Source organism: Takifugu rubripes, chromosome 2 (genome assembly GCF_901000725.2).
Source record: "Takifugu rubripes chromosome 2, fTakRub1.2, whole genome shotgun sequence".
Lineage (NCBI taxonomy): Eukaryota > Metazoa > Chordata > Actinopteri > Tetraodontiformes > Tetraodontidae > Takifugu > Takifugu rubripes.
In genome coordinates, this window is record NC_042286.1 from 9,437,288 (window position 1) to 9,464,926 (window position 27,639).

The following is a 27,639-nucleotide window of genomic DNA, read 5'->3' on the forward strand; positions in this document are numbered from 1 at the left end:
CCTGCTTGGTGTTTCATTGTCAGACGGTCCCTGGTGAGGTGGGAGTTTCTCTTGGTTCTTGGAGACGGCGCGCACACAAACACACACACGCATGCACACGCAGCAGCATCCTTATCCCCAGCACACAGCAGCCATTGGGATCCACCAGGTGATCGTCGTTCTCCGGACTGTGAATCGGGTATGTGTGCTCGTCTGCGCGCAGCCTGCTGCGGTTCATCCACGTCTGTGGCGCAGCAGTTTGTGGTTGCAACTCACATCCGAATGTGCGTGTGCGGACTGAGGTGCGCCGCGGTGCCAGCGAGTCGTCGAAACGTGTTTGTGTTCCTCGGCAGCATCTTGCGCCATAACGGCCCATCACAGCCGATTTGGAAGGCATTTCAAAAGATTTGCGCTTCGCTGTTGTGTTTATCGTCGGTCAGTATGAAGATATCCACCTGTGAAGGTGTGGGATTACACGCAGAACCTCTTTCCGTCCGTCCACAGCACCCATTGTTCCAAGGGAGGCAAGCAGGGCATTATATTAAACACTTTATTTAATTTGGGTTTCTAGTTTGGAAAATGACTAAAACCAATGCGGGATATACTGTATAGATGTCTTTGAACCCGCGCAGCCTGTTTTGCCAGAACCCTGAACCCTGCGGGAACAGACAGTTTACTGGTCAAGTCCAGGGCTTCACCTGTTGAATGACAATTCCGTTTCAGATAACACGAAAGGATGAAGACAGTGAACCAGGGCTTTCACTCACATTGTGCTGTATATCTTGTTTTTGGAATGATGTGTCATGTGTCAGACCTTAGAACCAAAACCTAATGGGTGCCAGCATATCCTGTCTAAATATCATTAAGGTTGTGATTCAGTCATTTTGGTTCAAAGTGAGGTGCTTCAGTGGTTTGGGTCCTACTTAACAGGTAGAAGTTCATGTGTCTGCGTTGGAGCTGCTGATTCCTCTGTAGGGCCCCCTCATGTGCTGAGTACCTCAAGGTTCCATTCTGGGACCTCTTCTGTTCTCCTTGTACCTTCTGCTCTTTGGGTCTCTCCTCAGAAAGTACTGCATCTCCATCCATCCATTTTAAAGAAAAAAAATCCTGGCGTTTAGCCTGTCTTCAGGACCAGTCTCAGGCTTGCAAAGGGGAAATCATGTGATCCAGAGCCCCAATCTCAAAGTTTTCAAGACCCCTTCTCTCCCAGGCTTGTCTTCAAGCCAACATCCAGAGGAGAGTGCAGAGTGAAGACGCCGTGGGTGGAATATTGCAGAGAGACATTTGAAGGTACGACAAGAAAAGACTGATCAGGCCGATCAAGAGTCAGATTGAAGCCATTTCTGATGCCAGATGGGCTCTGATGGGGAATGGTTCAGTCCACACAGCAGCAGGCACCCAGCGCTCCCCCCGGGGAGGGTTACTGAGCATGGAAGCAGGTGTGTGTGTTTGTGTGTGCGTGTGTGTGTTGTCCAGTCAGTTCATTCAGCCTCCTCGGGAGAGGCAGGGTGGGGGATGCCGCATCGGCCGAGCGCTCCGAGCAGACACACCTTAGAGATCTGTGTTTAAATGCTGTGTGAGTGAGAGCGAGCGAGCTGTGACGAGGACGGGGCCCTCCTCCTCCTCTGTCACGGAGCAGATGGAGAACAGATTGTGCCGAAAATCCGAGTCCGTCGAGCCCCTCTTGCACTTCCCCTTTGAAACAGCCCTACAGATCAAAGCAAAGCTCAAAACACTGATTTTTTTTGGGAGGGGTTTCTATAAGGAAGTGATAGATTTGACACATAAAAATGGCACATAGAGCAGTTCCAACGTGGTGCACGCTGAGTTAGCACGTAGCTTGTAAATAAAACATAGCACAACAGGCTAGCAGGTGCTCAACGCTGTGTGTTCCTCCTGACTTCAAAGAAGCGAACGCGTTATAAATCGCATATGTTTCATTATACCAGTGTCATCCTTGTCAGGACATGTTGAGGGGTGGCTTTGATGTAATCCTGAAACTTAAACATAATTATTTCCATCATAGGTCTTGATTTTTTAGCATTTTATCTGGTTTTCTGAGCTTAGTTTGCAGGCCAAGTGTCTTGCAGAGAAAGTGGCCGTTAATAACACAGTCATGTGACTCTGAGGCACAACTGTGAGGTGATTATTCTTTGATTTATAGGGTCCCTGGCGTATCGTTTCTATCTGGCATGGTTGATTAGGTGCAGAGGTTGGAGCGTCAGTGGAGGCTCAGGTTATTTATGTTGAAACAGCCGTGTCCTCCTCTCACTCCCTGGGCCCTGTCATCTATCGCGACCCCACTGGATGCTCGACAAAGTGAGGGAACGCCATCGCGCAGCGGCCCACCAATATTTTATGCCGTTGAGAGCAGATGGGAGTTCTGCAGCAAGTGTAGATGTAAAAATGGTTAATTAGGTTTACATCCCATCTCAGCAGGAGAGCACTTGTTCAGTCACTTGATTTAAAGAACAATAAAAGTGAGCGGTGGATGCCGAAGCACTTGGTTTAGATCTCGGCAGGGACGTTGCCGCCAACCACCCCCTCGCTGTCTGATAGCCTTGTCTGCGGCACGCTAGCAGCGCAGCTCTGTTTAGAGCCGAGTCACACACATTGTACAAGGAACAAAGTTATCAAATCATTCACTTTGTTCCAATATTTGATTCTTATTTAGCCAGAATATTTCAAAATTCAATCGGTGCTGAGTCATTTTTAAATCAACTAGTCCCGCTGTCCCCTAGCCTTGACCCCATTTTTAGTCTGTTTTATCTGCATTAAAATGTTCATTTTCCTTCATTTTTCATGAGTAAGAATGAATGATTTAATTAAGTATGCCAAGTGGAAGTGACGATAGCTGTCTGAATCAGGGGGTTATTGCACGTTATTGATATCTACTCATATCATCCGGTGCAGAGATGCCTGGGCTGCTCTTTTCTGGTGCAGTGAGCAGATGAAGCGATCATTTCACCCCCTTTAACAGCTCAGGTTTATCTCATCACCCAGTCACTGCCCCTTTCCTGACACCAGCATATGAGAGCAGAGCTGAGGTTTCAGTCAGACTGCCAGTGGGAGACAATCGTTCCCAAACCAAACATCAGAACCTCATCTGCAGTGTTGTCTTGGCAGCCTGACAGAGGGATGAGAAGAGCGAGATCAGAAGGATGGAGTAGAGATGGATTCTGCGGAGTAAGCCGGGGCTTGTGTGAGTGTTTGTACGTCTGAGTGGAACAGAAAGAGAATATCCAGGGAGTCTTGTGCTGAAACTGCTGAGTCATGCTCTGACGTGCATCCAACTGTGGTGTAAAAAGCGCACCAAAGAAAGCCTGCGTCCCGCAGCACCCTGCCTTTTCCTGTTGCCGTCGGCAACCTTCCCGACCAACGGCTGTCCCAGCGAAGGCATCACGATGAGCCGCCCCAGGTCTGTTTAACTCGGCGTGACCCCAGGTGAGAAATAAAGATGGTAAACCAACACCTTGTTTCGCTGTGATCCTGTGGCTGTCGGTTTGTTAGCTACCACAGCAGGAATGTAAAGACAGGCACCGGTTAGGCTGCTGCAGCACCTCTGTAGCTAAGTTCATTTCAGAAGAGGCAGCTTCACCTCAGAGAACCTTTGTCGTGATCCTTTTTTATGCCAATCTCTATTTGCCTAATGCAAATAATCCAAAATTGAGATGGTAAAATTATTCTTGATTAAACTAAAATGTACGTCGTTTCAGTGAAGTTGTGCTACACTCACCCCCCTTCCTGCTTGGTCCATGTTTTAATTGTGAATTTTTTTATGCTCTTCAGCTTTTCTCTCCCCTATTCTTGCTTTTTAATCGATTCAGAGTGGTAAAATAATCTCTCTCCGTACATCATCTCCTGTAGAGGAACAGATCATCATGGTCCATCTGAGAGGTGCCCACCGCAGGGTGTGTGACAAAAACAACACAACTAATAAAGTGAGAGGCATTTTGGTCCTCATAACATCCAAGGGATGTTTAGGGGTTGGGGCTTCGTTTGGCATTGTGGGTCCTTACAAAGATAGATGTTCAAACCTCTCTGTGTGTGCATGTATGTGTGTGTGTGTCCACAGTATGGATTTGTTGCACGATCCATCCTCTTTGGTCATCTCCCAGGGTGCTCGGGTGTCACAAGTGTCTTAACATCGACTGGAACCTATAGTACAATTTCACGGGAACCAAAATAGCAGCCTTTCTTCTTGTCCACATGTCTCCCACAGCTCATCTATTGATCAGCCGTCCTCCTCCTGCTGCAGCCTCTGTTTGACACTATAAAGGTTTACAGAGTCGTGACAGGGAGGCCGTTGTATCTGAGGAAGTGACATCATTGGTGGAGTGATCATTCAGGTCTCTTTCGGGTTTTCAGCTTGCTTATCTCATCTTCTCCACTCCCACGGGTATTCTACACAGCTGTTGTTTTTTCCGATACTAAAGCTAATGATTCGTTTATTCGCGCAATCAAAGACAGAGCGTCAGCGCTGCGGATGCTGCCTTTAATCCAGCCGTTTACTCAGCGACTGAGTACATACGATGAGCAGCTGGCAGGCAGGAGTGTATTGATCCAAAGTGAAGAGTGTATTCTGCTGGAAACAAAGTGTTTAAACCACAATTCAGTGGTCATGACATGATGGACAACTGCTCCCCGAACAAACACACGCACATACACGCATTGGTGTCCTCATCTATTTATCAGCAACACGGTAAATGTTTTTAGCTTTTTACCCAGAAGTTCTGACCAGTTAGGTTCTAAATGTTGTCCACATCCTCTGTTCCTCCCCTCAGGTCCTGGTCCCCGTGCTAATGGCGCATTCTGACCAGTTTGTGATGACAGCGCCCCCTGTGGAGGAGAGGGAGCCTGATTTGTTTGGCTTCCTGGACTCTGTGGGGGAGGAGAACAGCACGGCGGAGAGATGCTACCACTCGCACTCTCGCAGCAGCGTCCTGCAGGGTCTGCCGTTCGGAGGGGTGCCAACCGTCCTCATCATCAACGTGGTGCTCTGGATGGTACACACACAAACACACACACTCTCTATTGGAAGGTTGTAAAAAAAAAAAAAAAGATTTGTGTGACACCAAACATATGTAAATACGTGCGGTAATATTTAGGTTTGAAGAATGTACTCCGTGGCTAGTCAGAGAGGAATGATGTGGCGTGCAACAGCGCTCTGTTCCTGTCTCACCAAACAGTGATTCTACACTCTGATACTGACGCGGACATTCCGCCACCACAGCTGTCAACAGCCATCACGTCCATGTCACTCCCAGTCTTCCACCTCTGTCTTTTAATTCCTCGTGTCGCTGCCTGGTCGTCAAGACAACAGTGAGGTTGCGCTCCCTGCCTTAATGAGAAGCACCAGTCAAAACATGCCCCCCGCCCCTCCTCCCTTCCCATGGCGAGGAGAGCACGCCTCCCCATCAGCCTCACCATCATTAGAGGATAACGGATGTGTGGGACCTGGGAGGGTGCACCCACGCATGTGCGGGAATATGCTGGGGGAAGTGAGATATTAGGAAGATTCATATCTAAAGAGGCTTGAGACCTGACTCGCAATGTGAGCACATGTTCATTTTTCAGGCCTCTGTCAAGGAGGTTGAGGGAGGAGATCGAATCATGCAGCACACGGGACCCTGTTAAACGGAATTTTGAGTAATTCTCTGCCATCCTCACACCAAGTGGCTTCTGGTTAATGATTTAATGCTCCATTTAAAACATTCATCAGCTGCACTTCATTCAGACCTCATTTGCATGTGAATGGCGGCGTTCATCCTTTAATGGTCGCCTCAGCTGCAGCATTAGTCCACCATCTTATGCCACAAATATGCCATTAAAATCACTTTTAATGTCACTTCCTGACAGAAGAGACACTATTTTGAATCATGCTTTCTATTGATCACTACGTGGACAGTATCCTGCATGGTAGTTTCCAAGGCAACCACACACTACTCTGGAGAAATAAGGAGGTTACTGTTGCTACATTACAAACCTGTTATTTTCTCCTTTTTAAACCCCTTTTTATTAGACAAGTATCAGCTATTAAACTAAACTGTGTGATTTAGGAAGCAGTGAATAGTATTTAAGACAGGGACACAGTGTTTGATGAGGTTTCAGGCAGCTGTCCTGTGTTACAGTTCTTGCTGCTCATCTTCTCCTGTCTGAGAAAGGCTGCGTGGGACTATGGCCGCCTTGCTCTGCTGATGGAAAATGACAGGTGATTCCACCGCTGTCTTGAAAATTGAGGGAAAAAAACCATTAAACACACACACACACACCCTTTTGAGAGCCATGTCAACATGGAAGATGGAGAAATCCCGAGGCCTCTAGCTCCCTCTGTTGACCACGAGTGGCACTGCAACGATTCTGCGTTTTTAAAAGCGTTCACAAATTCAAGTAATGTTTTTTTCACCTTTATTTGTCGCTGTTCTTTACAGAAACATTATTTCATTATCAAACATATGCAGTTAATGATCAAATAGAGAGTCTACCTCCCATCAATGCTGATTTTAGATGGAGTTTGGGTGTATATCTGCACAGCCGTCTGACTCGGCCCTTGATTGTTCTCCTTGGTTGGTAACAAATTCCTTACTGTTGCAGGCTTACATCATGCGTTTTACTAATTACTATGCTTTACTATGCTATCTTTGACATGTATTGCTACCAACTGATCCAGCCTTATATTGGCTCAGTTTAAGTCTCTGAGTTCTTTCTCATTTTCTAAATCTAGTCTGACATCCCTGTTTTATGGGGAACCGAGTGAGAAAGAGAAATCTCCCTCTGAGTCCAGCCCTTCAGATTCCGAGATGAAGGATATGGTGAGCAAAGCCTGGCAGTGGTAATAAGCTTTTGGAACTTATTACAAGTGCAAGTAAAGTCTTTGTCTAATTCTTCCCTCCTTTCAGGGCTTCTGTTCATGGCTTTCATCACTTTACCATATGAAGTAAGTTCACATGCCCCCTCAGCAATAATTATTCCCTCCTTCTCTCAGCTCAGATCCCTCCTTTTATTGGCCCTTAGTTTTCAAAGCTGATGTCACAGTTAAATGCGGACCCTCCGGCTGTATGTCATTTAGCAGAACAAACAAACGTCTGGGCTGCTGTGACCACCGGTGCCGAGGTTTCCCATTGAATATTTGCCCTTGCACGGAGCAGACTGCACACAGCACATTTAGTCCCCGTAAAATGGTAATTTTCACGGTGTCCATGGTTTCCATAGTATTGTGGTAAAGGTTGGGTGTTTCTCGTTTTAGCCCTCATGCCACTGGTTCCTCAAGGGATCCCTGGGAAAGTGAAAACCCACCCTGTAAGTTCACAATGTGTGGGCTACAGGAGACCAGCATGCACCTTTTTTTTCTTTCATTTTTGTGACCTTTCCTGACTCTATTTTATGATGCTGGGTTTCCTGCAGCTTCTGCCTGGTGACCACAGCTTTTGGAACCAAAGTGGCACCAAGTATTTGCTCATGATGATGAACTAGCTGTCGTCCCATCCGATGTTCAATATACACTGGATTAAAGTCATGTCACCTGCACGCGTGGAATCGCCACGATTAAAAGAAATGTATTTGCAGCATGGAGAGTCGAGGATGTCCTGCTCTTGTGAAGACTTTCTAAAATGCTCTTTTCTCTCTGTGATGCCTGCAGGGATGAAGAGATCCGCAGCAAGTGCGGCATCGATGCCGTCACCTACCTGTCTTTCCAGCGCCACGTCATCTTGCTCATGACTGTGTTCTGCCTGCTATCTTTAACCGTGATCCTGCCGGTCAACTTTTCCGGGAAACTCCAGGGTATTTTGGTCACTTTGTGAAGGTCTAGTTAGCGTACAAGTTGAGGGATACCCTTAACCTCAAAGAGGCACCTCTCAGGGGGAAGCTGCACAAAGAAAATCATATAATCATTTGAAATGTCGCATGAAGTAACCTTCAAATTACACTAGGACAGAAACTATTACCTGCAGACACAAAGGTGGTATATTGACTCAGAGTTTCAGGAATAAAATGTGCTTTAATTTCCCTCCGTCTATGTGTCGCCTGCTGCCTGTAATGCTTTTTGGCAGTTGTTTGCTTGTTTCATTGGATGTGTTGACTCAGCCATTCCCTAACAAGATGAGAGTAGGAGTCATTATAGGGTGCCTGAGGAGCTGAGCTGTCCGCAGAAACACTTTTATGACTGTTGGCTGTCACCTCACAGACCTGTGTCTCACCCGAGGCATCGAATAAACCAACACCCATACACAGGTTGCCATGGTGGCAACTGGAAAAGGGGTTAAAGTGGCAGATAGGCGTGACTCTGATATTTTAAATTTAGTTTCACTGACACGAGACTCAAGTTTCATTAAGGAGTCTGGAAAATCTCCGCTCTCAGTGTTGCTCTGCCATTGCCTCATCCTGCAGACAAAAGAGGAGTGCGCTCTGAATCTAAAAATGCTTGCCTGTCACGTTGCATTTTTTTCCTACAGGCGACAGTCCCGAAAACTTTGGAAGAACAACACTGGCCAACGTTAGCGCTGAGTGAGTGCAACACTTTACCAATGACTTCAGATCTGTTAAAATAGCAACACAAGAGATGCAATCCGACTGAATGCGGGTGCTGAAATCACAGCAGCATTTCTGTGTCTCTCAGGGACAACTTTCTGTGGCTCCACAGCATCTTTGCCATGGTCTACTTCATCATCACGTTGCTGTGCATGGCCCATCACTCTGCGCGGCTGGAGTACAGAGAGGACGAGCGGGTCTGTCCACACACAGTTCAAACCTTTCAACTCTGTCCTCTCTGCAATTGTAAAGTCCTCTGGCATGTTTACGCACATCCAGGGCTGGTGGAAATGTTACTTATTTAAAGGGTTTAATTCCCATCCAGAGAGGCCTGTGTGGTGCGAATGTAATGATAAACTGTCTAAATGTCAACCCGCCGATGCTGGATGACTGTCCATTCTCTGGAGACTGTGCTTATTTGCCTTAACATAGAATCAAATCATGAGCATGTTGGCCATTCCTGCAAAACATGTGACTTTCAAAATAGCTGCTACTTATATTATGCGTTGCAGGTAGCCAGGACGCTGATGATAACCTCCATACCAAGAGAGATTTCCGACCCAGGACTCATCACCAAACACTTCCAGTACAAACCAACCCCTGTTTCCCATCAATTGGACTGACTCCTTAATTTGATTTGTGTTGTACGGGTTGTGTATCTTGCATCATTTTCACTCCGACCCTCCATTTGCTGCTTCCCCAGCGAGGCCTACCCCAGCTGCACCGTCACCGACATCCGTTTCGGCTTCGACGTCCACAAGCTGATGAGGCTAGACTCGGAGAGGTACAGTGAGCGCGGCGTGGCTGGAGTGTCGGCGTGTGTGGCGACTCTGTCGACTCTTGTGCCTGAGGTTCACTGTGTTTTCCAGGCGGAAGGCAATGAAAGGAAGACTGTATTTTGCCACGAAGGCTCAAAAGGACGGGAAGATCTTAATCAAGACTCATCCGTGCGCACAGATATTCTGCTGCGACATCTGCGGCTTTGAAAAGGTATCACATTTACGCAGCGTTGGCACAACCGCAGCAGTTTTTTTTATCCTTGCAGTCACCAGGATGCACAGATTGTATCTTACCACTGGATGGCACTCCAATCTAAAAAGAGCAGCAGCAGCCTGCCGTTCACTGTGGACGCAGCCAGAACACATGTCCTCGTGCTTTTCTACAGGTAGATGCAGAACAGTACTACAGCGAGTTAGAGGAAAAATGGACGGATGAGTTTAATGCAGAGAAGAACAGGGTCTCCATGAAGAGGCTGGGCGTCGCTTTTGTGACGTTCCGTGACGAGAGGATGACCGCTGTGTGAGTATGACACCATGACTCTCGTCAAGCTGCAGCCCAGACAGAGGATCGAGGATTAATGAGCGCTCCTCTGCACTCCAGAACTGAATGTTTCTTTTATTTGTCTCTCCAGCATTGTGAAAGACTACACCTGTGTGAGCTGCCGGCGCAGGGCTCAACAGTCAAGCGTCACCACTGTAGTCCAGTCGCATAAATGGGGGGTCAGCTATGCACCTGCTCCCAGTGACATCATCTGGTCAGTGGAATGACCTTTTTAACTCTCCCAATCACTTCATAGTTCCATTTTCCCCCCTCTTTTAGTCTTAAGGTTATTGCCACTATCTATTCCTGCTGTGCAATTACTGCACGGCTGGAACGCATCCCGAACATTTTCATGTTCGTGTAAAATCCATTGACCTACATGTCTTTGAATAGTCGGGGGGGAAAAAAGACTAAAGAGAAGCATGTGCAGAGACCTACTTTTGAGTGAATATCCACACATTTCCCTGTAATTAACCCAGACATATTTGGGATCTTTCCAAACCGCTCCAGTGTGACGAGACTTTAAAGAAAGTTCTGCAAGCTGTAATTTTGCTAGCCTGTGCAACATTAGCTTGTAATGATAGACCTCAGTTTATTTAGGCACTGGGTATACATTATGCAAATAATGCATCTTGGCTTTGCTGTGATATTGGTTTAAGTTCCTTTTCATCTTAATTATTTCCTTAGGAGATTCTCGGTAGTTTATGGCAGCATATCCTTTATTATTTGTTGTATTCATACTGGGGTTACATAACTGATCAGATGTGAACAGATATGGGAGGCTTGAACCAATGACATTGCAGAGTTCAGGGTTTTCCGCTTCAGCCCTGACTGGTTGCTTTGTGTTAGTTATGAAACTGTCTCTTTCACTCCTTTGTTTGATCTGAGCGTTGCCTTTTCCATCTACCTGCTTCTCAGTTGAAACATTTTCACCATCTCTGAGTATTTTAGGCCTCTGGCAATACTCGCGGTGGAGAGGAGCTGTGGTGGATTAACGTTCCTGTTGGACAACCATGAATTGAGGTGTTTAACTTGTCCCGTCATCAGGGAAAACCTGTCAGTGTGCGGATCTCGCTGGTGGCTGCGCTGCGTTCTCCTCAACATCCTGCTCTTCCTGCTGCTCTTCTTCCTCACCACCCCCGCCATCATTGTCAACACAATGGACAAGTTCAATGTCACGCGGCCTGTGGAGAGTTTGCGGGTCAGAGCTCCAGAGTTCCCGTGATTCAATTTGAACAGTAAGCTTGTTTTAGGATCAGTAATTATTAACTGTTGTGTCCGCTCCAGAGCCCAGTTATTACCCAGTTCTTGCCAACCCTTCTGCTGTGGGCGATGTCGGTGCTCCTGCCCTTCATCGTCTACTACTCCGCCTTCTTTGAATCCCACTGGACCAGGTACGAATCCACCAGCAGCCTTGTCTGACACTGAAATGTGGGACCTCTCTTCCCCTCGACTCCTCACATTTGCTTTCCTCCATTGCAATTCTGTCTCTTACTCTCCAGCCTGTTAGTCCCCCCCTCTTCCTTCTGTCACTCTCCGTGCACTGTTATTCTGGGCAGGTTGTCATAGAGACCTCCATGTGAGTATAATGATATGCGCAGTAGTCACCACGCGCTGCTCTGCTGCACATTAGCGGGAGGAGGAGCAGGACAGCCATGCATCGGAAAGAAACCTTGCGCGGCACCTCTGAGCACCATTTTCTTTACATAAGCACCCCCACAACGTGTTGTGCAGGCGTGATGTGCGAAGGACCAAATGCAAATCAACCGCTAACCGAAGTGTAAAGCGTAGCTCATGCTAATGAACCCAACAGTCAGTCAGAGCGGCTGACTTCACTTTATTTTACACAGAGAACTGATCTGTTTGAAGGTCGCCGTCTGGTTAGAACTGAATTACATCGGTAATCTCTCATTGAACCCCCTCAGGTCTGGAGAGAATCAAGTAACAATGCACAAGTGTTTCTTACTGCTGATCTTCATGGTCATCATTCTGCCCTCGCTTGGGCTGACCAGGTACAGTGGGTGGAAATGAAAAAAACAGAAGCTGTTATGTCTTTTGTCCTCTTAATTTTTGAGAGTGCCTCTGTTTTAACTCTGTAGCCTGGATTTGTTCTTCACGTGGCTCTTTGATATCAACTTCCTAGATGAGAAGGATGTCAAATTCCAGTAAGAATCCTCTGAATTTTGTTTTGAATATATTCAATGTACAGATTCAGCACTCATCACGGGTTTTATTGCTTTCTATCCCAGGTGTGTGTTTCTTCCTGACAATGGTGCTTTTTTTGTAAACTACGTGATCACATCCAGCCTGATCGGCACCTCTATGGAGCTGCTCCGCATCCCGGCGCTGTCGGTGTACACGCTCCGCCTCTGCTTTGCCAAGTCCCAAGCTGAACGCATTCACATAAAGCGGGTAAGCCGAGCCCTCCCTGTCACGTGTTCGTGCCAGGCTCAGGAGATTGCGTTCAGGTCTGAGGTGTGTTTGTGTTTTCACCTGCAGAGCCAAGCCTATGAGTTCCAGTTTGGCCTGGAGTACGCCTGGACCATGTGCATCTTTGCCGTCAGTGTGACCTACAGCATCACATGTCCCATTATTACACCGTTTGGTGAGCAGAGACCCCGAATCCATCCCACCTCCTCACCCCGTTTACGTGTGTGTGTGTGTGTGTGTGTGTTTGTGTGTGTGTGTGTGTGTGTGTGTGTGTGTGTCTTCCAACTGCGGTCTCCGCTCCTCTGCTGCCTGCCAGTCTGATGCCGACTGTGTAAATTTACAGCTGTGGCCTCAGACACCCAGACACGCTCAGGTCTGAGCCAGACACCCACTCTACTCCTGTTTCTGCCCAGAGCTCCAAAACTTTCTGTTTACCTCTGGTCCAAATGGGCCCTTTCATAAATAACACCCTGCTTTGTGTTTGCGTTTCTGTCTCTCTGCACACTGAAATTTTCGGCGTTATTGTTCCAAAGTAAGATTCTTCATTTTTGCAGCACAGCAGGAGAAACATATTATTAAGAGTAAATCGTTTGGGTTTTTTTTGGAATACTTTATTATACATTACTGTAGATGTCAGTCTTTGTCCTTGGGAGGCCAGTCCTCCTCGTTAAGGATCACATTTATGGTGTTTAGGAAGATATTTCACAATAAAAGTTGGAGCCTGAGATAGGAGGCACAGCCAGACACTCCTGTTTGTTTGTGTTGTAAAATATGTCAAAACACAATCATGAACTATTACTGCAGAGTCGTGCTTTTTGTCGTGTCAGGTGCCAATTGTGCGTTGAGCGTGTGTCTTGTTCTCCCTCCAGGTCTGCTCTATGTGATCCTCAAACATATGGTCGACCGATACAACATGTACTACGCGTACGTCCCCACCAAACTCAGCCAGCGCATCCACAGAGCGGCCATCAGCCAGGTGATGGTGGCTCCCGTCCTCTGCATGTTCTGGCTACTCTTCTTCTCCGTGCTCCGATTAGGTACGTCCTCACTCCTCCTTCTCTCCTGCTGTGTCTGTAAACATCGTTGAGTCATGTGTGGAATCCTCTCGCGATCTCCTCATGGCAGGGCTGCTGCATCCCATCACCCTCTTCAACTCCGTTTCCCTGCTGGCCTCGATTGCGTTGTCTCTCGTCGGCCTGTGCCTTAGAAAACAACCCCACAAGTCAATGAGCTACCAGGTCGGCTCCGCCACAGTGAAATAAAGTGGAGCTGAGCATGAACGCTCTAAGAGAATTATTTTTTTGTTTGTTTTAGATGTCTGGTCAGCCGGCAGAGGGGACATTCACCGATGCAGACAGGAGCACCACGCCATCAACCACTCCCTCTAATGTAGCGTATCACAATTCCTGCCTTCAGATAGTTTTAAGAAAATCTGATTTTTCATTTCAATTATAGATATTTTTTCCACATGCTTTCCTATGTTTGTTTTTATCTCTCTGAAAAATGTTCTTTTTTTTCCTCCAATAAATGATGATATGCTAACTTCCTCCCTCAGTTGTTTGTGGCTTCTGTGCTGCTGGAACCAGAGCTGGCTTTGACCCCTATGCCCTCCCCGGCCCACCACGGTTACGGCGCCATGGCCAGATCACGGAGTTCCAGCCATGGCCGGGTGGAGGACATCGAGTGCGAGGATGAACACTCCCAGACCCATGAGACTGAGCTCCAAGAGCCTATGGACCCCGAATGCTCCAGTCCGCTGATGGACAGCCCTGTCAAATACCAGTAAGGTCGTCTTCGCTCCTTCGTCCTTCGTCCTTCACTGGGGAGGTTTGCTAAATATTGGAATGCACCATTTTTCCCTGCTGACCTCACTCCCACTTTGCTGCCTCGCACTGTAGAACTTGTATGAGATGAACCCAAACAATAACGGAGCTTCAGAGTAGAACAGGATGCTGAAATGGACAGAGGACAGTGGTGTTAAATGTCTGCACTGTCCTGCTAGAAGGTGGACCCACTCTTGATGATCTCACTGAAACCTTGAGGCAGGTTCTTCTGGGGCTACACTTTCAAAGTCCAAAGCGATGAAGGCAACCGATGTGCGTTGACTCTGGTATTCTGTCCCTGCTGCGCCACTTGGACAAGACTGAAGGCAACAGTTCGCATCGGAGTGGTGTGAGAAGGTCCGCCACCCCCCAGCAGACCGACAGGGCGCTCCGGGCACGGAAGGCAACGCTGGCTGGGGGGGCAAGGAGGGTGAGGGCAGCGACTTGTGAAGCCATCTGCAGTGAGAGAGCAGACAGACGGAGCATCCGAATGCAAAGCAGAGATGTACTGTACGCTCTGTGCCAAAGTACACACAAAGACTTGGACTCTACCTGAAGCTCCCTCTAACTCTGTCCATCGGAAGTTGCTATTTTTGCTACAGTAATTTTGGTGTTGTTGATATTGTGCTTCGTGCTGGAGTTGGGGGGGTTGACTATATATCTCCTGTGAGTTTCTTTAATAATTTATTTCAAAATGAATGTGTGTATCCTTGTTGATGCTATGTAGTGTGGAGTCTTGGGGAGTGAGGATATTAGGATGGGTGGTGACAACTTCGGAGGTTTTAAAGTAAGAGTTGAAACTGGGTTTCTGTTAAGGGAGGGTTATGTTACATCAGTAAGAGTCCTCACAAAGGTAGACGTACAAATGTGTGTGTGAATGGGTTTTCTTGACGATTCAGTGAAATGGTTTTCATTTCTTTACAGTAAATAGGAAGCTACAGCCAACAGTAAGTTACTTATTCAGTTCAGCACGAAGATAGACATGGATTTTTTTTTTAAACCTATGAGGCTCAATAAAATGATGCACTTTGGAATTGTCGCGCTGAAAAAAAATTCCAAACTTGCTTCCTGTCCCGGTGTTAAACTAAGCTACCAGACACTAGCAGTGGTGTTTCTTCATTTGAAAACGTACTGCTGGGCATGGCTATGAGACACGTACGATGAGGGGGCAAAAAGAAGCACATAACATCAAACATGATTCCACTGATTTAAAAAAATGTGGCTAATAGTGCTAAAATCCCAGAGAAGCCATCATACAACAAATGCGTGTTTATGTGTCCAGTGTCGATCAGATCAGGCTGGTCCGGTGACAATGTTGTAACTGTGTGATGCGTTCGTGTCCTAAACTTCACATCTCTTCTGTTTAACAGTCTGTGTAGGGTTTTCTGTTTTTATTCCTTGATGAACGGAGCAGAATGCAGCTCATCCGCAGGTAGTTTCTTGGTCTCTCTGTGCCTTGTACTAACGTGACAATCCGGCATGGCCTGAAATATGCTGCATGGAGTATGAGCGACAAAAACCGACATATGTGTCTATATAGGAGGCGTTTCAGCTTTTTTTTAAAGGTTGTTAGGCGTATCAAGCATTAAAGACAGCACACAACTGTTCTGGCCTGGCTGCTCTGTGGCTACATTTGTGTGTCCAAGCTCACTTTGGAGGCGAAAGGTCATTGTTTATCGGTCATTTATCGGGCTTTATATGTCCTTCCTGTTTGAACACACTGGTTGATCGATTCGCCTGCAGCTACAGTGAATTTATGGCCGAGTTGAATGGTCTTAATGTCACCATTGTTGCATTAAACTAAATACAATTTCTATAATTGACCAGAAATCTAAATATCAAACAGTAAAATGGCCATTCAAGAATGGATTGTGCGTATTCATGTTCATGTATCCTGCTGTGTGTCTGTGTAAACTGTCATTTTGGTCGTCTCAGCAGGATCTTCCCAGATGCGTCCCCTTTTCCCTCTCCTGGTTATGGAATAAGTATATGTTCTGTTCGATCAGTCTGCTTTAAATGTGGGTTTTTCCATCCCTCAAAGACAGCTTTTGAGGTCGACCTTTGACTTCTCAGTCTGACAACAGTGGAGGGACGTGATCCGAAATTAAAATGAACTCGGCTGAGTGTCTGCTGTGGTCTCCGGTGGTTTGTGCAGGAGTGAATGTGAGCGCTGTGCCTCCGGGAAATGTGAAGCATATACTTCATGGCATAAAAGAGTTGCCTGTTTACAGCAAATGCTAAAGGGTTCCCTTTAAAGGAAAATTTGAAATTCTGTTGAAGTTACTAACAAATCTTTCTGACACTAAATTAGCTTCATTTAGCGAAAACCAAGCGAGGTAAAATCAGACAAACTACTCACTCTGTCCAGAAATGGGCATCAATGCAATGTTTGACTCTTACACAGAGAACTAATCAGATTTTCACATTAATGAGTGGCCTTTACAGAAACCACTGTTCTGTTTATCCCCCAACCACATCTGAAGGTGAATGTTTATGCAAGGGGTACATGCACTTCCAACCAAATGGAACGCAATTTTCTTTCCCAGAAACCATCTCGCATGTCCAGAATTGATGCAGTCATCTAATTTCCTGTCGCAAAATCTATTCTACAAGAAAAAGAAAAGAAGAATTGACCTGCCATGCCTGACATTAAAAGCCCAGGATGCTTCTTTGTTGCTATGGGTTACGAGGGGAAGTGGAAAAATCCCTGACATTTTCACCTATCGCCTGTAGCAACTGCTCTGAGCCACTCGACGGAAAAGGTGAATTCCTCTGGATGTGTGGCTCATTTCTCCTGATTATTTAGAAATGATCAACACTGCAGCCCTGAGACACTCAACCTCCCACATGGGTTACATTCCGAATACAAATGTACTGAATTTATTTGTTGAACACTCAACCATGTACAAGTTTGATCAAACACTTGTAGGAATGTCTTGAACTGGTCCTCTTGAAGAATAAATGGAAGGAAAAAAAGCTTGTTGTTAAGCTTAGCAATAGTAGGAGTGAATAACATACAGGGTTTAGAGTTGTGACAGATTATTACTACATTACATGCATCTATTCAGGGCACCTGCTGTTAGAAAACATCTTTGAAGTGATCGCCACTTACACTACTAGTGAATGTGTTGCCGACGGGTAGCCGTTCCCTGCTGCCGTGGCTGTTGCTTGGCAGACTTGTGCCGCAGACTCCAGCTCATGGAGGGGCTATCAGAGCGAACCTCATTAGCCCGAGTCAACATGCAGGCTCGCTGTCCACTCGTCAACCATCTCCATGGCATAATTTAGGGTGATCAGCGAGGGATGGAGGAGCGCGACACTATTCTCCTCTAAAACCAATCACACAGCTGAGTAAAGACCATCACTTTACAGTTGCCATGGCAACGTTCAGTACCCCCCTCATGCCAAAACACATTGCAGACTTTCTAAAAATAAAATATGTTGTCTTTTCTCACAGACTCCTCTCCAGATGACAGCCTTTAGAGCAATCCTTATACAAGGTCGGCCTGTAGAAATAGCTGTCTAATGAGCTGCCACAATGGAAATAAACTGTATTTCAGTCAGCTCATTCAATTTTGCTGCCATTTAACTACCGCCGGATGACCCGAGACTCCAGGAGACTCCAGAAAGGCCGGCGGCTGTGTTTCAGTGTGGTTCTGGACAAAGAGCATGGAGCCAACATAAACACGGCAGACTTTGAGGATACTGTCGGAAGGGCAGGCTGGCAGATTAAGGCCACGTCAGCCACTGCTCCAGCCACAGAACAGACAGCCAACTCACGGATGTGACTTTTACAATGATACACATAAATGGCGCATTTGAGTAAAATGGTTTCCGAGTATTCTGATCGCTCATTGGAGCCTCCATCTTCTCCAGCTGCAGACATCCGGGAGGATTTAATCCTTTCTTTGAAATTGAATCAATCTATTCTGTGCTCAATCTTTTTTTTCTCTTAAAATTATGCTTGACAAATAAGCAGTCTTGCTGCGATGTTGTGCAACTGCATGAGTACGTGGGCCGATGTGCCAGAAGTCGCCCTCATCTCTGGAGCCAAGAGCGATGAGCCATTAAGTGCTCAGATCTTACATAACGCAAGCGCACGGGCTGTCAGCGGGAAGAAAAGCCAACACCGTGCGATTGATTTGTTGTAACCAACGATCTGAGAGCGAGAGGAAGCACAATGACCTCATTTAGCAGCCAAACATCCAGTATAAGATAACTTTATTTCATCTCAAGTGAGCAAACAACACAGTTTCTCCGACAGGGCAGAGACAGAGGGCGTGATCGTACTATACAACGAGAATGTGCATTTTTGGTTGAAGGATAACTAAGTGAAGTCTTGGCTGTGTGCTAGCAGCGGAAAATGATGAGGTAGACAGTGACATACCCAATATGTACAGAGCTGCATGTTGACACACCATTTTTCAGGTGTGCCTGATTTTTAAAAAAAACAGAACCAAAAAAAAACTCCAAAGGATCCGAACCCGCAACTGGCTGTGTACCATTAGAAGAAACACCACAAACACACCACCTGCACAGCTAATAAACATCACACCTGTGGGCTCATACAGAGTAAACACCAGGATAAAAGAGATCCATAAAAACTTGATTTAAACATCATTTCAGCACAATTACAAAGGTATTCCTATTACTCCAGTAAATAAAAGATCACATTTGAATAAAAAAAAACGAACCACACAAATAGAAAAATAAGACTTTATAAAAGTAAACTGAGACTAAAGCGATAATAACCACATACTGTATCAGCAGCTTGGGTTTACAGTTGTATGTTGTTATTACCTAACACTCGGTGCACTGTTGCTAAGTTACTTGGCATGATGACCATGAAGAACAGCTGAGGACTTTCCAAACAGTATTATGTTGGTAATAATAGTAACACGCGCATCTTAGACAGTATTATACACTTTGTTTTAATAAAATAAGGACTGTTTTCCGGAATGACCTCTAAAGCTGAGGTAATGGGTGTACGGCCACAAGACGAATAAGATGAGGAAGTTACAATTCCTTAGATTGCCCTATTTGTTTTGTTTTTTTCAAATCCTTAAGGTCACATAACAGTCTTTTAGTTTAACATATAACAGTCAACTGAAGTCTGTTGATTAATCACAACCTGTGGTGAGGAGAGCATCACACACCCTAGACTAAGGTGCATGTGGACGCCTTAACAGTCATAGATGAGGAAAGCTATAGTTTTATATAGATAGTTTATGTTGTCCCCGGCAGGGTGAACACTAAACAGACACAGAAAGTAGAAAAACACAGTAATGATCGTCACTAAGCTGAGAGGATTTCCCTTGGTAAAATCACGCAGCTCTGTCTCGGAACAGCTGCCAACGCTGCCCACAACAACTATCACAGTCTGAGTAGTGTGTGATGCTTAAATATCTAGTGTTTCACAATTGTGCAACTCAAAGACACTACACTCACTGGCATCATCTGAGTAGATTTATCACATGTGTTATTTACAAAGACACTCGATTATATTTTTACCATTGTGAGGTGCTCGGATTACACAGACACCCTCGGGGCTCTAGCAGCGGCGCGGCTCGGTCGCTAAATATCCACGGCAATCAAAAGACATCTGCTCAGCTCGACTGTAAAGTGTAACCACACCAGACATTTGCTACACTATGTGACCCCACTCACAGAGCAAATGTACAGCGTTTCATTGGAAACCACGCTGCGCGGCTCGTCAGCATCTGCTCGCCAGCGCCCGCCGCGTGCTTCAGTCAGCCTTGTCCTCGCCGTTTTTGGCCCACCCTCGGCTCATGGCTGCTACCACAACGCTGTACATGTTGAGCCAGGCTTGCCGCAGGGACGCTGTGTAGGCCTGGCCCAGACTACACTGCAGCATGTAGAGAAGAGACTCACCCACAGTCTAAAGAAGCCCAAAACAAACAAGCACACAGGGATAAAACAGTGTTTTTTTCTTATTTATATAAAAAAAATATGTGTAAATGTCTGACAAGGTGCAATATGTGGCTCATACGGCAAACGACTGCGGGTTGACTCCCACTGCCTGATGCTTTCGCCCCAGGTTGAGCAAAAAGTCCTCCAGGGAGTGAAGGTCGTCCAGGTGGCTGACCGCAGCATCGATCACAAGCATCACCTGGAATCACGGATCGATGCTCAGCACAGATTGCGAATGGTGTAACTGCAGCCTCGGCGGAGCTCACCTTGGTCACATGTTCCAGGAACTCCGGGCTAGAGAGGCAGTCTTGTGTGGAGCCACAGTTTGTAGTGTAGTGGAAAAGGCTGAGGAGCTCAGGGTCCAGCTCAAACAGCCTGCCACAGACAAAAACCACACTGTTCCACAGATGTATACACACAGCACGTGCTGCTGAACAACCACACACAAACTCAATCTGTAAATGATCAACGCATCTCTCTGTGCCATAGTGGCAGCTGTTTTTAAAGTAAATTGAAGATTATTGCAGTCTGTCGCCAGGCAACAAGTCAAGCCTCCGGTCCCTGCGTGGTGGAACCGAGCAGGGACGGATCAACCTTCTCGCTACACACCTGATCGGAAATCTAACGCCACCGTTTTCAAAACAAACCGTATTATTTGTGGCCGTGATAGAGATTTTGTATCGACGCTTGACTATTGTATGGAGTAATTCACTTGATTTGGAGTGCTAACGTAAAACATTACCTGGAAAACATGATGACGCCATGGGGAACTTTGTTCTTGCCCAGGCTGTCCCAGCTGCCTCGTATCAGCTCCTTGTCTTTGCTTGACAGCTTCTCCATCTTTTCCCCTGCCTGCGACACAAGAAAACGTCTTCTACGAGGGAAGCACACGACTCCTCTGCAGGACGAGAAGGCTCAGGATGAGGAAAGCCGTAACATCAGCAAATCAACACATCCAACTTCCCCCTCAGCCCACCTGCAGCACAGACATCACGCTGAGCAGCACATTCACCGATATCGCTTGAGAATGAGCGACGGGGAACGTATTCCCCAGCTAGAGGGACACGAATGAACTGTACCTGTCACTCTCCTCTGTGAAGTTCTTCTGGAAAAGGGTGGTCTGAGTGTGTGAGGGTGAGTTTGTGCGTGCAGGCAGCAGCCTTGCCTCAAACTCTGCTGCACTTGTCGTCTCTTTCCCCGGCCCACGGTGCAGTCAGGCAGACAAGTTGTGCCACGCTTTTATCTGTCACACTGGCTGCTATCTCTCTCTCCCCTTCACGCTCGCCTCTTGATATGCTCTCTCTCCAGCGCTGGGGATATTATCCGTGTCACTGAAGGAGAAAAAGAGGGATCTCTCTCCTTCTGCCGTGGAGAAGCTGCCGCATGCCAGAGCTCCTCCTGCAGGTGAACCGACGACTAAAGCGTGCAGAGATGAAGGGAAAGCACGCGGGGTAATCCGCACTCGACCAAAACAACACCTGGTCGCAGGCAGATTTACATTGTAATGGAGAGGATTTAAAGAAAGGGAGACTTTGATGAATCAACCAGTGAATGCAGCATAAGCGTTGCACAAAGTTCAAGCAGGAGTTTGACATCCGGAAGATGAAAAACTGAGGTGCGAAGTGGAATTCAAAAGTCAGATTAGGGATGAGCGGCAACGGTGATGTGCTTCCAGCACGTCTGAGCCACACGTTCGCTCAGTAAATTGCAATTGGGTCTTTTTCAGGAGCTGACACAACAACAGCCAGGAGCGTGTGTTACCTTGGTTAAATGATATTGTTCATGAGCAGAGCAGGGCCACTCCTCAAACAGCAGGATCTATAATGTTTGGGTGCACAGCCGCTCATTAATCTAAATGAGACGTGTTTATCCCCCTTTTCAGCTTCTGTAAACATTCGCAGTCGGTAGTTTGTTTAGTTGCTGCCCTCGAGCATTTTTCACAGCCTCGCGGCTCTCGGTCGGATATTATCTAACCGCTTCGGAGAGATTGGTTTTGTTTTCAGCTGTGCAAGCGGGGATCAGAGGTGCACAACACTCTCCTGAGGGGCAACGAGGCACATCGGAGAGGGATACATGGTTCCCATGACAACCTGACAGGATGGAGCCCTTGAAGCTTGGTGATGCGTTGTCGAGATTTGAAAGAAGCAAGTGTGTTTTGAAGGAACGCATCCAGAACTTTTTGGTCTGATATTTGTTATTAGCCTATCAGTTATCCTGAATTATTCATACAGCCCCTTTAACACCCCAACATGTGCACGGCAGCCTGGCCATAGAAGACTGATTCCTTCATTACTTCACTACACTGATATGTTGTGCTTTCAACACGTGATGTTGTGGTCAGCAGGAAAAAAAAATCTATTTGTACTTTTACAACTAAGATTCCATAATGACTGGATACATATGCAGACATTTCCATGTATGTTAAAATTATCTCCAAAATTCCAGGCAGTCAGCTGTGTAAGCACAAGAGGAGGCATTTGATGTGGGTCCGAGGGCTTAGAGCGCACCCCAAACTGGTCTCCCTTGGCTGTTTATTTGGGTGGCTGTGCGGCTGCAGGAACGACTGAAGGCTTTAATCTAAACATCTATAAACACCTTGTGTCAGACGTTTAGCGTCCTTACAAAACCTGTCAATATATGCATTTGCATCATAAAGAAAACACAACCCAAATGAGAGCCAAATAAAATATCACCATTGAAAAGTCAAAAATATATATATGCCTGTGGGCGAATGTGTGTGTACTTGGTTTTCAACATGTGTGGTATGCTAACTTGTGGATTTCACACACACTCTGGGCACCAGCTGTCTTCATGGGACCCATATGTTGCCTCCCCTGTGTCATTTTAGAACCACATTGTGGGACACAAGTTAAAAGAGTTAAGTTAAAGATAAGATATGAGGTTGAGTTGGTGAATGTTCTGGTTATGGTTGGGGATTTGTGTACATGTGTGCATGTATCTACGTATGTTAAAGCCAAAGAGCATCTAAATATTAATCACTTACAAGCATGTAATTATACCAAATTATATTTTATTTCGGTTGTAATCCCTAACTTTGGGTTCCCACAATTTACAGCTGTACATCTTAAACTATCAAACATTTGCTGCGGGCAGTCAGAGTGACATGAATCACTTTTTAGAACCGTGTTGTTGCCACAAAAAGCCGCCGCGCTGCCTGAAATGTTTTGATCACTGAAGTTCTTCCCCTTTGGACTTCACGCTCCTCTCTTTCACATCTTCAATTTTCTCCCAGTCGTCTACATTTTCTTCCCTAAATCAGACATTTCGGGTTAGGAAATGGCTAAAGTGTAATTACATCTTACTTTGAGTTGGCTGCAGCATTTGTCTTCACTGAAGACTGCGGCGTAAGCTCAGAAAATTATGTAATGTAATATGACCAAACCACATAAAGTCCTTGGCTCTCCATCACCAGTGCTATTCATAATTTTCCCGGAGTCTGTGGCATTACATGAAGAACATGACTAAAAATTCTCATTTTGCATACCTGCTGGAGCCAGAGTCGCTCTCATGTGTGTTATCGTACGATCTGGAAGAGGAGGACTCTTCATTTCCTCCTCCGTGCTGTTGAATAAAGCGCTCGGTTATTCCGTTTTTCTTCAGTTTGTTCCTGAACACCTGCTCTGCCTGAGCCCTCGCGTTTTTCTGAAGTCAAAAAAAAAAAAAGAAGGTGATTCTCGAGGATCTCGCCACCTGCGGAGCGAAGCAGTCATTCTGTTGTCCCACTTACCTGTTTCACCTGCTCAAACAAATAAGGCCGTTCACGAACTCTATCCCTCATATCCCGTAACTCTCTTGCGTATTCTCTCATTTTTTGTTGGTCAGTGAGCCTTTGTAGAAGAGAAGATTATAGTTTGAGCTTCTGTGGCAGCCGTGTGGTTGTTGTGATGTGACATTCAAAGGTTGTGAAACCGTCAAATGAACAGCTTTGCTGACCAGCACTGACCTATGCTGCTGCAGCTTCTCCTTGTGCACGTCTTTTTGGTCCGGCAGCTTTGCATGGAGCGCGCTGCTGCTCTTCAGAGCCTGGGACCTCCTGTTGAATGCTCTCAACCAGTCGGCACTTTCCTGATTCTTTTTATCCCTCATCTCCATTGACTGTCTGATTTTTTAAAAAAAAGAAACAATTCATGATATGCTCCATGTTGAATGACAGGAGAAATAACAATATATGTTATTAATAATTAAGAATTTATTTCACCTTATGGCCATGTTGCGTTTCTTTACAGCATCTGTGGTGAATATTGGGAGAGTGGCTGTAGACAGTGAGGTTAAGGCACCAAGCGATGTGGCTCTACTGAGATGAACTGTTTTTGGTACCTAAAGTAAAAAGGTTTCTTCAGCAGACAGGTTTTTACAGAGTTCTATCATAAATAACAGCATGGAATGAGGAACAGTGAAGGAACTAGTTTTTTAGGATAGCGATAGGCACCAAATGTAATAAGCCAGCTCTCTATGTGTTACCTGCTGCTTTCTCCATATCAGGGACACAAGCATTGGCAACCTAGTAAACATTAACATTACCTTTTTAATGAAAAATGCACAGTACATGTTTTAATTTGTCTTTCAGCTCCCTGTCTGATCGGATTAATCACAAGTGATGTTTGTGTCTATTCTGCTCCTTCTTTACCCCCATATGAGCCTGGTCCTGCTCAAGGTTTCTTCCTGTCAAAAAGGTTTTTTCCTTGCCACTGTTGCATGCTAAATGCACGATTTTTAAAGATTAAAAGACTGTAATACAAAAAACATAAAGGGCGGTTTGTATCGTCCATTATTGTACATCATGTAGGTGTGGTCATAAAGGTGTGGGCTTTTTTGTGAGTGAGGATTTAGATCATCATCAAGCAAAAACATCCTCTAAAGCTAAATCAAGGAGCCATCTGAGGATCTGACGTATTGATATCCTGTTTATGTCAAGCTGCAGAAGACATTGGTAAATCTGCTTATTCTGCACTTTTCACATCCAAGAATGACCTATTACAAACCTCTGAGTTTTCAAGGCTGATGTTGTGTTTTCTTGCAGGCAGATCTGATGTCCGTAGATTAAAAGGCTGACATTTCGTCCCATCTGCGCTTTGTGGTCTTCGTAAATATTCCTTCTGCAGGATTTTGTGCAGCTTGTTGAAATCAGGGACCTGCTGATTGATTTGGGGCTTGAAGCTAGGTGTATCATAAAGCGACTCCAACTTCTCCTTCCTGGAGCGCTCAGCAGTATGAAGTTTTGGACCACAAGACAAAGAAGAACTCTTGGTTGTTGCTGCTGAATTGAAATTGAAAGGGTAAAAGGGAGACAAAAAAGATTGTAAAGGAAAAAAAAGTCTGCTATTTAGTGTTCCAGCATAGAGGAAAACTCACCTTTTACTTTGGAAGAAGAGTCCAGAACCTCTTTCGGAGGTTTGGTAACACTACCAGGCTTGTTTACGCCATCATGTGGAACTTGATTTATAGTTGACAACATTTTACTTTTATCCTTTTCCCTCTCCTGGAATTTAAAAGGTTTCTGAATGGAAAGCAGGAATTGCTTCCTCTGCTCAATGTCGTGCTTCCTCTCGTTCTCCCTTTGTGCCATCATCTTATGATAGCGGGGCTGATGAACGTGGCTGGGAACGGGATGAGCCCAGAACTGCTTCTGACACTCAACCTCATCTTCCCGCTCTTTCATCAGCTGTGTGGTTTTGCATGAAGGTAGTTGCTCACACTGTTGAGTCCTGCTACAAGGCTGTGAGGTCTTCTTTGATGGACAGGATTTCCACGCTGGAGAAACTGACTTGAAATTGTCTGATGGCCTATGATGGGGCAGTTTCATAGGTCAAAACTACTGAAAGGGTAGCTTTCCTGCTGTTTCCTTCTGAAACAGTCGACCAAATGAAAAGATAAAACGCATCAATGAAAACCTACTTGTCCTTTGGATCCTTTGCAGTTTTACGACTCACTCCTTGTTGCGGCCACAGCAGAGCATTTTGTTGAATCCTCTTGTCCAGCTCCTCGTTGTGTTTCAGAACACTCTTCTCTGTCTCCAGCAGCTCCTGTTTGAGGGTCTCCACCAGGTCCTGCTGGAGCGTGGCCTGGAAACTGAGTCCATCTTCCAATACAATCTCCGACACTGACATATTACGCTGACCTGAAACTAAAATTCAGCTGCTAAGACAAGTTAACTGAATGCCATGATTTGATTTGTGTTCAATTACAGTTCCAACATGATTGATTTAAAAATAATACACTTTTCCTTTTTGCAAAATAGTTTAATCAAATATCAGAATTATTTCATACTAATCTATACATTTTCCCCTGTAAATTAATCAGTTATTGTATCTTAAAACAAGGTGAGCATAGTTCTAAAGTAACAATCCTAAATCTAACAATTATGTCGTCAGCATTATAAAATTATCAAAATGTAGCCATTTAAGACAAACTGACTACAGTCCTTTGCTAGCTTTTCAATTTTCATAATTTTCTGCCATTTCAAATTAGTTTAAAATGATCAATAACAACAAACATCGAACTCCGTCTTCTTTTGTGTAACATGTCACCATAGCAACGAGCTCTTCGCAGTTGTCAACTGAGTAGTAAATGACAATTTCTGAATAAACAAACATATATGTTCCATTTTCTATGTTTACATTTATATATTTTTATAAACTGACTATTGTATACCTGTTCTCGTTTTTTTTACGGCCAGGACTGAAGTCAGAAAATAAATCAATAACATGAGAAGTGGTATAAACTGACTACCTGGTCAAAGATGAGTTTTGGCACTGTGTCGACGCGTCTCTGCAAAGTTATCTTTCCATTCACTGCAGGTCCGGTTTAATCTGACGTTAGTTTCTCTTTCGTGACGCAACTATAGTTGGTTTGTCTCTGTTTCGGCAGCATCAGCACCGTCTGTGGACAAAAGCAGGAACGGTCGTCACTGCCCGATCGGTACCCGGAAGTCGGTTTCATATCGCTGCTGCGCATGCGCCCATCAAAATGGGTTCTTTTCCCTCTGTCGCCAGCTGTGTATAAAAGGCACGACTATAGTTCCCGCTGAGGAAAATTATGCGCTGGCTTATTTTTCCACTCTGGATTTTATTTTTGGAAATCAATGGTACAATTTGGAACATCACAATTTGCCAGGATTGCCATAGAGGCAAACAAATAGGTCTGGGTGAAAATGTAAGGCCTGATTCTTGCCTTCAGAGCTGATGGTTGAAAAATGGCACACAAATAACGGTTTCTTTTGTTTTCAATATCTTACCTCCTATTTTGTATTTCTTTTAACGCCAGTGATATCGGTATGTTGCTTGGAATCAAAGATCCTCTGACCTTAAAAAGATCAAAGTTGTTTGAGCCTAACTTTACATGACGTTGGGCATGTTGGATATCAAATTTTTAACCTATTCATAATTATAATTATTTCATTACTGTAGTACAAATGTAATGCTCTATGTCTGACAATCCTGTCTACTATTTGATATTTAAATGCACTTTCACATACATTATTTTAAAACATTTTTCAAGTATACAATAACACATTGTGTCACAAAAAAACGAAATATATTCTGTCTAAAAATATAAGTAGAGGAAAAGACACATGCTTTGCTGACGTGTTTGCATGGCAAGAGTAACA

The 27,639-nt window shown here is 45.3% G+C and overlaps 3 protein-coding genes across 10 annotated transcripts; 1 reads left to right on the top strand and 2 right to left on the bottom strand.

The window, feature by feature from the left end:
- Positions 1 to 24: 24 nt before the first annotated feature.
- Positions 25 to 17,033, top strand: tmem63c (transmembrane protein 63C). 4 transcript variants are annotated; one of them, XM_029832914.1, is made up of 24 exons: positions 203 to 3,423; positions 3,847 to 3,920; positions 4,764 to 4,985; positions 6,111 to 6,190; positions 6,704 to 6,791; positions 6,879 to 6,916; positions 7,619 to 7,761; positions 8,433 to 8,484; positions 8,597 to 8,705; positions 9,021 to 9,094; positions 9,212 to 9,292; positions 9,378 to 9,498; positions 9,674 to 9,807; positions 9,920 to 10,042; positions 10,876 to 11,029; positions 11,116 to 11,222; positions 11,754 to 11,840; positions 11,928 to 11,993; positions 12,078 to 12,240; positions 12,328 to 12,433; positions 13,128 to 13,295; positions 13,384 to 13,496; positions 13,573 to 13,647; positions 13,814 to 17,033. In XM_029832914.1, the coding sequence occupies exons 2-24, from the start codon at positions 3,861 to 3,863 to the stop codon at positions 14,042 to 14,044; spliced, it is 2,595 nt and encodes an 864-aa protein (XP_029688774.1). In that variant the 5' UTR covers positions 203 to 3,423; positions 3,847 to 3,860; the 3' UTR covers positions 14,045 to 17,033. The 4 variants fall into 4 exon arrangements, with proteins under 4 accessions (XP_011615444.2, XP_029688774.1, XP_029688777.1 ...); XM_011617142.2 differs by lacking the exons at positions 203 to 3,423; positions 3,847 to 3,920 and adding an exon at positions 25 to 178; XM_029832917.1 differs by lacking the exon at positions 3,847 to 3,920 and having other exon boundaries at positions 204 to 3,423.
- Positions 17,034 to 18,285: 1,252 nt separating this feature from the next.
- Positions 18,286 to 21,425, bottom strand: ngb (neuroglobin). Of its 3 annotated transcripts, none has more exons than XM_003962460.3 (5): positions 21,092 to 21,425; positions 20,755 to 20,864; positions 20,279 to 20,387; positions 20,092 to 20,211; positions 18,286 to 19,980 (listed from the first exon to the last, which is right to left on the bottom strand). In XM_003962460.3, the coding sequence occupies exons 2-5, from the start codon at positions 20,850 to 20,852 to the stop codon at positions 19,828 to 19,830; spliced, it is 480 nt and encodes a 159-aa protein (XP_003962509.1). In that variant the 5' UTR covers positions 20,853 to 20,864; positions 21,092 to 21,425; the 3' UTR covers positions 18,286 to 19,827. The 3 variants fall into 3 exon arrangements, with proteins under 3 accessions (XP_003962509.1, XP_029688449.1, XP_029688451.1); XM_029832589.1 differs by having other exon boundaries at positions 20,755 to 20,910; positions 21,092 to 21,417; XM_029832591.1 differs by having other exon boundaries at positions 20,755 to 20,910; positions 20,989 to 21,093.
- A 1,612-nt stretch (positions 21,426 to 23,037) lies between these two features.
- fam161b (FAM161 centrosomal protein B) lies at positions 23,038 to 27,560 on the bottom strand. Of its 3 annotated transcripts, XM_029832625.1 has the most exons (10): positions 27,268 to 27,560; positions 26,763 to 26,912; positions 25,929 to 26,157; positions 25,386 to 25,816; positions 25,016 to 25,290; positions 24,232 to 24,350; positions 23,977 to 24,132; positions 23,761 to 23,860; positions 23,518 to 23,675; positions 23,038 to 23,283 (listed from the first exon to the last, which is right to left on the bottom strand). In XM_029832625.1, exons 3-10 carry the CDS (start codon positions 26,138 to 26,140, stop codon positions 23,202 to 23,204), a joined length of 1,533 nt encoding a protein of 510 aa, XP_029688485.1. In that variant the 5' UTR covers positions 26,141 to 26,157; positions 26,763 to 26,912; positions 27,268 to 27,560; the 3' UTR covers positions 23,038 to 23,201. The 3 variants fall into 3 exon arrangements, with proteins under 3 accessions (XP_029688485.1, XP_029688486.1, XP_029688484.1); XM_029832626.1 differs by lacking the exon at positions 27,268 to 27,560 and having other exon boundaries at positions 25,016 to 25,287; positions 26,763 to 27,101; XM_029832624.1 differs by lacking the exon at positions 27,268 to 27,560 and having other exon boundaries at positions 26,763 to 27,101.
- Between the last annotated feature and the right edge of the window lie 79 nt (positions 27,561 to 27,639).

Bases quoted from the DNA above. Each gene is read 5' to 3' on its own strand.
- tmem63c (XM_011617142.2), top strand. From the start codon at position 92: ATGCACACGCAGCAGCATCCTTATCCCCAGCACACAGCAGCCATTGGG. The intron at 8,706-9,020 runs GTCTGTCCACAC...TATGCGTTGCAG, and splicing joins AGTACAGAGAGGACGAGCGG to GTAGCCAGGACGCTGATGAT. The intron at 13,497-13,572 runs GTCGGCTCCGCC...TGTTTGTTTTAG, and splicing joins ACAAGTCAATGAGCTACCAG to ATGTCTGGTCAGCCGGCAGA.
- ngb (XM_003962460.3), bottom strand. From the start codon at position 20,852: ATGGAGAAGCTGTCAAGCAAAGACAAGGAGCTGATACGAGGCAGCTGG. The intron at 20,388-20,754 runs GTAATGTTTTAC...TGTCTGTGGCAG, and splicing joins GGCGTCATCATGTTTTCCAG to GCTGTTTGAGCTGGACCCTG. The intron at 19,981-20,091 runs GTATGAGCCACA...GGGCTTCTTTAG, and splicing joins TCAACCCGCAGTCGTTTGCC to ACTGTGGGTGAGTCTCTTCT.
- fam161b (XM_029832625.1), bottom strand. From the start codon at position 26,140: ATGTCAGTGTCGGAGATTGTATTGGAAGATGGACTCAGTTTCCAGGCC. The intron at 24,133-24,231 runs GTGAAATAAATT...TTAAAAAATCAG, and splicing joins AAACGCAACATGGCCATAAG to ACAGTCAATGGAGATGAGGG. The intron at 23,861-23,976 runs GTCAGTGCTGGT...TCTTCTACAAAG, and splicing joins GAGAAGCTGCAGCAGCATAG to GCTCACTGACCAACAAAAAA.